Genomic DNA, 9,770 nt, shown 5'->3' on the forward strand with positions numbered 1-9,770 from the left:
CTCTACAGTCATTCAGACAGCAGACAGCAGAACCTCCCTCCAGCCATTCAGACAGCAGAATCTCCCTCCAGCCATTCAGTACTAGTATGTCAGACAGCAGAACCTCCCTCCAGCCATTCAGTACTAGTATGTCAGACAGCAGAACCTCTCTACAGTCATTCAGACAGCAGAACCTCCCTCCAGCCATTCAGACAGCAGACAGCAGAACCTCCCTCCAGCCATTCAGTACTAGTATGTCAGACAGCAGAACCTCCCTACAGTCATTCAGACAGCAGACAGCAGAACCTCCCTACAGCCATTCAGACAGCAGAACCTCCTTACAGCCATTCAGTACTAGTATGTCAGACAGCAGCACCTCCCTACAGTCATTCAGTACTAGTATGTCAGACAGCAGAACCTCCCTCCAGCCATTCAGACAGCAGACAGCAGAACCTCCCTCCAGCCATTCAGTACTAGTATGTCAGACAGCAGAACCTCTCTACAGACATTCAGTCCTAGTATGTCAGACAGCAGAACCTCCCTCCAGCCATTCAGTTCTAGTATGTCAGACAGCAGAACCTCCCTCCAGCCATTCAGTACTAGTATGTCAGACAGCAGAACCTCCCTCCAGTCATTCAGCACTAGTATGTCAGACAGCATAACCTCCCTCCAGCCATTCAGACAGCAGAACCTCTCTACAGCCATTCAGACAGCAGAACCTCCCTCCAGCCATTCAGTACTAGTATGTCAGACAGCAGAACCTCCCTCCAGCCATTCAGACAGCAGAACCTCTCTACAGCCATTCAGACAGCAGAACCTCCCTCCAGCCATTCAGACAGCAGAACCTCCCTCCAGCCATTCAGTACTAGTATGTCAGACAGCAGAACCTCCCTCCAGCCATTCAGTACTAGTATGTCAGACAGCAGAACCTCCCTCTAGCCATGCAGACAGCAGAACCTCCCTACAGTCATTCAGTACTAGTATGTCAGACAGCAGAACCTCCCTCCAGCCATTCAGTACTAGTATGTCAGACAGCATAACCTCCCTCCAGCCATTCAGTACTAGTATGTCAGACAGCAGAACCTCCCTCCAGCCATTCAGTACTAGTATGTCAGACAGCAGAACCTCCCTCCAGCCATTCAGTACTAGTATGTCAGACAGCAGAACCTCCCAACAGTCATTCAGTACTAGTATGTCAGACAGCAGAACCTCTCTACAGCCATTCAGTACTAGTATGTCAGATAGCAGAACCTCCCTCCAGCCATTCAGTACTAGTATGTCAGACAGCAGAACCTCCCTCCAGCCATTCAGTACTAGTATGTCAGACAGCAGAACCTCCCTCCAGCCATTCAGTACTAGTATGTCAGACAGCAGAACCTCCCTCCAGTCATTCAGTTCTAGTATGTCAGACAGCAGAACCTCCCTCCAGTCATTCAGTTCTAGTATGTCAGACAGCAGAACCTCTCTACAGCCATTCAGACAGCATAACCTCTCTACAGCCATTCAGACAGCAGAACCTCTCTACAGCCATTCAGACAGCAGAACCTCCCTCCAGCCATTCAGACAGCAGACAGCAGAACCTCCCTCCAGCCATTCAGTACTAGTATGTCAGACAGCAGAACCTCCCTCCAGCCATTCAGTACTAGTATGTCAGACAGCAGAACCTCTCTACAGCCATTCAGACAGCAGAACCTCTCTACAGCCATTCAGACAGCAGAACCTCTCTACAGCCATTCAGACAGCAGACAGCATAACCTCTCTACAGCAATTCAGTACTAGTATGTCAGACAGCAGAACCTCCCTCCAGCCATTCAGACAGCAGAACCTCCCTCCAGCCATTCAGACAGCAGACAGCAGAACCTCCCTCCAGCCATTCAGACAGCAGAACCTCCCTACAGTCATTCAGACAGCAGACAGCAGAACCTCCCTCCAGCCATTCAGACAGCAGACAGCAGAACCTCTCTGCAGCCATTCAGACAGCAGACAGCAGAACCTCCCTCCAGCCATTCAGACAGCAGACAGCAGAACCTCCCTCCAGTCATTCAGTTCTAGTATGTCAGACAGCAGAACCTCTCTACAGTCATTCAGTACTAGTATGTCAGACAGCAGAACCTCCCTACAGCCATTCAGACAGCAGACAGCAGAACCTCCCTCCAGCCATTCAGTACTAGTATGTCAGACAGCAGAACCTCTCTACAGGCATTCAGTACTAGTATGTCAGACAGCAGAACCTCCCTACAGCCATTCAGACAGCAGACAGCAGAACCTCCCTCCAGCCATTCAGTACTAGTATGTCAGACAGAAGAACCTCCCTACAGCCATTCAGTACTAGTATGTCAGACAGAAGAACCTCTCTACAGCCATTCAGTACTAGTATGTCAGACAGAAGAACCTCCCTACAGCCATTCAGTACTAGTATGTCAGACAGCAGAACCTCCCTACAGCCATTCAGTACTAGTATGTCAGACAGCAGAACCTCCCTACAGCCATTCAGTACTAGTATGTCAGACAGCAGAACCTCCCTCCAGCCATTCAGTACTAGTATGTCAGACAGCAGAACCTCCCTCCAGCCATTCAGACAGCAGAACCTCCCTCCAGCCATTCAGACAGCAGAACCTCCCTCCAGCCATTCAGACAGCAGAACCTCCCTCCAGCCATTCAGACAGCAGAACCTCCCTCCAGTCATTCAGACAGCAGAACCTCCCTCCAGCCATTCAGACAGCAGAACCTCCCTCCAGCCATTCAGACAGCAGAACCTCCCTCCAGCGATTCAGACAGCAGAACCTCCCTCCAGCCATTCAGACAGCAGAACCTCCCTCCAGCCATTCAGACAGCAGAACCTCCCTCCAGCCATTCAGACAGCAGAACCTCCCTCCAGCCATTCAGACAGCAGAACCTCCCTCCAGCCATTCAGACAGCAGAACCTCTCTACAGCCATTCAGACAGCAGAACCTCCCTCCAGCCATTCAGACAGCAGAACCTCCCTCCAGCCATTCAGACAGCAGAACCTCCCTCCAGCCATTCAGACAGCAGAACCTCCCTCCAGCCATTCAGACAGCAGAACCTCCCTCCAGCCATTCAGACAGCAGAACCTCCCTCCAGCCATTCAGACAGCAGAACCTCCCTCCAGCCATTCAGACAGCAGAACCTCCCTCCAGCCATTCAGACAGTAGAACCTCCCTCCAGCCATTCAGACATCAGAACCTCCCTCCAGCCATTCAGACAGCAGAACCTCCCTCCAGCCATTCAGACAGCAGAACCTCCCTCCAGCCATTCAGACAGCAGAACCTCCCTCCAGCCATTCAGACAGTAGAACCTCCCTCCAGCCATTCAGACAGCAGAACCTCCTTACAGCCATTCAGTACTAGTATGTCAGACAGCAGCACCTCCCTACAGTCATTCAGTACTAGTATGTCAGACAGCAGAACCTCCCTCCAGCCATTCAGACAGCAGACAGCAGAACCTCCCTCCAGCCATTCAGTACTAGTATGTCAGACAGCAGAACCTCTCTACAGACATTCAGTCCTAGTATGTCAGACAGCAGAACCTCCCTCCAGCCATTCAGTTCTAGTATGTCAGACAGCAGAACCTCCCTCCAGCCATTCAGTACTAGTATGTCAGACAGCAGAACCTCCCTACAGTCATTCAGCACTAGTATGTCAGACAGCAGAACCTCCCTCCAGCCATTCAGACAGCAGAACCTCTCTACAGCCATTCAGACAGCAGAACCTCCCTCCAGCCATTCAGTACTAGTATGTCAGACAGCAGAACCTCCCTCCAGCCATTCAGACAGCAGAACCTCTCTACAGCCATTCAGACAGCAGAACCTCCCTCCAGCCATTCAGACAGCAGAACCTCCCTCCAGCCATTCAGTACTAGTATGTCAGACAGCAGAACCTCCCTCCAGCCATTCAGTACTAGTATGTCAGACAGCAGAACCTCCCTACAGCCATTCAGTACTAGTATGTCAGACAGCAGAACCTCTCTACAGTCATTCAGTACTAGTATGTCAGACAGCAGAACCTCCCTCCAGTCATTCAGTACTAGTATGTCAGACAGCAGAACCTCTCTACAGTCATTCAGTACTAGTATGTCAGACAGCAGAACCTCCCTCCAGTCATTCAGTACTAGTATGTCAGACAGCAGAACCTCCCTCCAGCCATTCAGTACTAGTATGTCAGACAGCAGAACCTCCCTCCAGTCATTCAGTACTAGTATGTCAGACAGCAGAACCTCCCTCCAGCCATTCAGTACTAGTATGTCAGACAGCAGAACCTCTCTACAGTCATTCAGACAGCAGACAGCAGAATCTCCCTCCAGCCATTCAGACAGCAGAATCTCCCTCCAGCCATTCAGTACTAGTATGTCAGACAGCAGAACCTCCCTCCAGCCATTCAGTACTAGTATGTCAGACAGCAGAACCTCTCTACAGTCATTCAGACAGCAGAACCTCCCTCCAGCCATTCAGACAGCAGACAGCAGAACCTCCCTCCAGCCATTCAGTACTAGTATGTCAGACAGCAGAACCTCCCTACAGTCATTCAGACAGCAGACAGCAGAACCTCCCTACAGCCATTCAGACAGCAGAACCTCCTTACAGCCATTCAGTACTAGTATGTCAGACAGCAGCACCTCCCTACAGTCATTCAGTACTAGTATGTCAGACAGCAGAACCTCCCTCCAGCCATTCAGACAGCAGACAGCAGAACCTCCCTCCAGCCATTCAGTACTAGTATGTCAGACAGCAGAACCTCTCTACAGACATTCAGTCCTAGTATGTCAGACAGCAGAACCTCCCTCCAGCCATTCAGTTCTAGTATGTCAGACAGCAGAACCTCCCTCCAGCCATTCAGTACTAGTATGTCAGACAGCAGAACCTCCCTCCAGTCATTCAGCACTAGTATGTCAGACAGCATAACCTCCCTCCAGCCATTCAGACAGCAGAACCTCTCTACAGCCATTCAGACAGCAGAACCTCCCTCCAGCCATTCAGTACTAGTATGTCAGACAGCAGAACCTCCCTCCAGCCATTCAGACAGCAGAACCTCTCTACAGCCATTCAGACAGCAGAACCTCCCTCCAGCCATTCAGACAGCAGAACCTCCCTCCAGCCATTCAGTACTAGTATGTCAGACAGCAGAACCTCCCTCCAGCCATTCAGTACTAGTATGTCAGACAGCAGAACCTCCCTCTAGCCATGCAGACAGCAGAACCTCCCTACAGTCATTCAGTACTAGTATGTCAGACAGCAGAACCTCCCTCCAGCCATTCAGTACTAGTATGTCAGACAGCATAACCTCCCTCCAGCCATTCAGTACTAGTATGTCAGACAGCAGAACCTCCCTCCAGCCATTCAGTACTAGTATGTCAGACAGCAGAACCTCCCTCCAGCCATTCAGTACTAGTATGTCAGACAGCAGAACCTCCCAACAGTCATTCAGTACTAGTATGTCAGACAGCAGAACCTCTCTACAGCCATTCAGTACTAGTATGTCAGATAGCAGAACCTCCCTCCAGCCATTCAGTACTAGTATGTCAGACAGCAGAACCTCCCTCCAGCCATTCAGTACTAGTATGTCAGACAGCAGAACCTCCCTCCAGCCATTCAGTACTAGTATGTCAGACAGCAGAACCTCCCTCCAGTCATTCAGTTCTAGTATGTCAGACAGCAGAACCTCCCTCCAGTCATTCAGTTCTAGTATGTCAGACAGCAGAACCTCTCTACAGCCATTCAGACAGCATAACCTCTCTACAGCCATTCAGACAGCAGAACCTCTCTACAGCCATTCAGACAGCAGAACCTCCCTCCAGCCATTCAGACAGCAGACAGCAGAACCTCCCTCCAGCCATTCAGTACTAGTATGTCAGACAGCAGAACCTCCCTCCAGCCATTCAGTACTAGTATGTCAGACAGCAGAACCTCTCTACAGCCATTCAGACAGCAGAACCTCTCTACAGCCATTCAGACAGCAGAACCTCTCTACAGCCATTCAGACAGCAGACAGCATAACCTCTCTACAGCAATTCAGTACTAGTATGTCAGACAGCAGAACCTCCCTCCAGCCATTCAGACAGCAGAACCTCCCTCCAGCCATTCAGACAGCAGACAGCAGAACCTCCCTCCAGCCATTCAGACAGCAGAACCTCCCTACAGTCATTCAGACAGCAGACAGCAGAACCTCCCTCCAGCCATTCAGACAGCAGACAGCAGAACCTCTCTGCAGCCATTCAGACAGCAGACAGCAGAACCTCCCTCCAGCCATTCAGACAGCAGACAGCAGAACCTCCCTCCAGTCATTCAGTTCTAGTATGTCAGACAGCAGAACCTCTCTACAGTCATTCAGTACTAGTATGTCAGACAGCAGAACCTCCCTACAGCCATTCAGACAGCAGACAGCAGAACCTCCCTCCAGCCATTCAGTACTAGTATGTCAGACAGCAGAACCTCTCTACAGGCATTCAGTACTAGTATGTCAGACAGCAGAACCTCCCTACAGCCATTCAGACAGCAGACAGCAGAACCTCCCTCCAGCCATTCAGTACTAGTATGTCAGACAGAAGAACCTCCCTACAGCCATTCAGTACTAGTATGTCAGACAGAAGAACCTCTCTACAGCCATTCAGTACTAGTATGTCAGACAGAAGAACCTCCCTACAGCCATTCAGTACTAGTATGTCAGACAGCAGAACCTCCCTACAGCCATTCAGTACTAGTATGTCAGACAGCAGAACCTCCCTACAGCCATTCAGTACTAGTATGTCAGACAGCAGAACCTCCCTCCAGCCATTCAGTACTAGTATGTCAGACAGCAGAACCTCCCTCCAGCCATTCAGACAGCAGAACCTCCCTCCAGCCATTCAGACAGCAGAACCTCCCTCCAGCCATTCAGACAGCAGAACCTCCCTCCAGCCATTCAGACAGCAGAACCTCCCTCCAGTCATTCAGACAGCAGAACCTCCCTCCAGCCATTCAGACAGCAGAACCTCCCTCCAGCCATTCAGACAGCAGAACCTCCCTCCAGCGATTCAGACAGCAGAACCTCCCTCCAGCCATTCAGACAGCAGAACCTCCCTCCAGCCATTCAGACAGCAGAACCTCCCTCCAGCCATTCAGACAGCAGAACCTCCCTCCAGCCATTCAGACAGCAGAACCTCCCTCCAGCCATTCAGACAGCAGAACCTCTCTACAGCCATTCAGACAGCAGAACCTCCCTCCAGCCATTCAGACAGCAGAACCTCCCTCCAGCCATTCAGACAGCAGAACCTCCCTCCAGCCATTCAGACAGCAGAACCTCCCTCCAGCCATTCAGACAGCAGAACCTCCCTCCAGCCATTCAGACAGCAGAACCTCCCTCCAGCCATTCAGACAGCAGAACCTCCCTCCAGCCATTCAGACAGCAGAACCTCCCTCCAGCCATTCAGACAGTAGAACCTCCCTCCAGCCATTCAGACATCAGAACCTCCCTCCAGCCATTCAGACAGCAGAACCTCCCTCCAGCCATTCAGACAGCAGAACCTCCCTCCAGCCATTCAGACAGCAGAACCTCCCTCCAGCCATTCAGACAGTAGAACCTCCCTCCAGCCATTCAGACAGCAGTCAGCAGAACCTATTGTAGCCTGGCGCTGCTGGTCATATAACATGGTGGGAACAATCTTTCTCCCTCTGTTTCCCTCTCTCTCTTCCCCCGTTACTCCCCCCTCCAACCCCAAGCCGGTGCTAGAGTTCTCGGCCCAGGTGAATGCTATGCAGCACCTAAAGGACCAGCTGGAGCAGAGGACCAGGATGATTCAGGCCAACATCCAGAGACAGCAGGATGAACTCCGAGCCATACAGGACCAACTACACAGAGTACAGCCCCCAGCCATACAGGACCAACTACACAGAGTACAGCCCCCAGCCATACAGGACCAACTACACAGAGTACAGCCCCCAGCCATACAGGTAGGAGATATAGACCCCATACAGGTAGGATGTATATATATTGACCCCATACAGGTAGGATATATATATATATATTGACCCCATACAGGTAGGAGATATATAGACCCCATACAGGTAGGATGTATATATATTTACCCCATACAGGTAGGATATATATATTGACCCCATACAGGTAGGATGGATATATATTGACCCCATACAGGTAGGATATATATATTGACCCCATACAGGTAGGATATATATATTTACCCCATACAGGTAGGATGGATATATATTGACCCCATACAGGTAGGATATATATATATATATATATATATATTGACCCCATACAGGTAGGATATATATATATATATTGACCCCATACAGGTAGGATATATATATTGACCCCATACAGGTAGGATATATATATATTGACCCCATACAGGTAGGATATATATATATATATATATATATATATATATATATATATATATATATATATATATATATATATATATATATATATTGACCCCATACAGGTAGGATATATATATATTGACCCCATACAGGTAGGATATATATATATTGACCCCATACAGGTAGGATATATATTGACCCCATACAGGTAGGATATATATATATTGACCCCATACAGGTAGGATATATATATTGACCCCATACAGGTAGGATATATATATTTACCCCATACAGGTAGGATGGATATATATTGACCCCATACAGGTAGGATATATATATTTACCCCATACAGGTAGGATATATATATATATATTGACCCCATACAGGTAGGATATATATATTTACCCCATACAGGTAGGATGGATATATATTGACCCCATACAGGTAGGATATATATATATATATATATATATATATATATATATATATATATATATATATTGACCCCATACAGGTAGGATATATATATATATATATTGACCCCATACAGGTAGGATATATATATATAGACCGCATACAGGTAGAATATATATATATATATTGACCCCATACAGGTAGGATATATATATATTGACCCCATACAGGTAGGATATATATATATAGACCGCATACAGGTAGGATATATATTGACCCCATACAGGTAGGAGATATATAGACCCCATACAGGTAGGATATATATATTGACCCCATACAGGTAGGATATATATATATTGACCCCATACAGGTAGGATATATATATATAGACCGCATACAGGTAGAATATATATATATATATATAGACCCCATACAGGTAGAATATATATATATATATAGACTCCATACAGGTAGGAGATATATAGACCCCATACAGGTAGGAGGTATATAGACCCCATGCAGGTAGGAGAAATATAGACCCCATACAGGTAGGAGATATATAGACCCCATACAGGTAGGAGGTATATAGACCCCATACAGGTAGGAGGTATATAGACCCTATACAGGTAGGAGATATATGGACCCCATACAGGTAGGAAATATATAGACCCCATACAGGTAGAAGATATATAGACCCCATACAGGTAGGAGATATATAGACCCCATACAGGTAGGAGAAATATAGACCCCATACAGGTAGGAGAAATATAGACCCCATACAGGTAGGAGATACAGTGCCTTGCGAAAATATTCGGCCCCCTTGAACTTTGCGACCTTTTGCCACATTTCAGGCTTCAAACATAAAGATATAAAACTGTATTTTTTTGTGAAGAATCAACAACAAGTGGGACACAATCATGAAGTGGAACGACATTTATTGGATATTTCAAACTTTTTTAACAAATCAAAAACTGAAAAATTGGGCGTGCAAAATTATTCAGCCCCTTTACTTTCAGTGCAGCAAACTCTCTCCAGAAGT

General features: G+C 48.0%; 1 protein-coding gene across 1 annotated transcript in view; it reads left to right on the top strand.

Moving 5' to 3' along the window:
* Nucleotides 1–9,770, top strand: part of LOC139374594 (circadian locomoter output cycles protein kaput-like) — a 47,360-nt gene that overhangs the window by 32,133 nt on the left and 5,457 nt on the right. Inside the window, exon 18 of the mRNA XM_071115611.1 lies at nt 7,691–7,921. Coding sequence (XP_070971712.1) covers nt 7,691–7,921 — 231 coding nt within the window. The remainder of the gene's footprint in view (nt 1–7,690; nt 7,922–9,770) is intronic.

The sequence above is a fragment of the Oncorhynchus clarkii genome, chromosome 19 (genome assembly GCF_045791955.1).
Source record: "Oncorhynchus clarkii lewisi isolate Uvic-CL-2024 chromosome 19, UVic_Ocla_1.0, whole genome shotgun sequence".
Classification (NCBI taxonomy): Eukaryota; Metazoa; Chordata; class Actinopteri; order Salmoniformes; family Salmonidae; genus Oncorhynchus; species Oncorhynchus clarkii.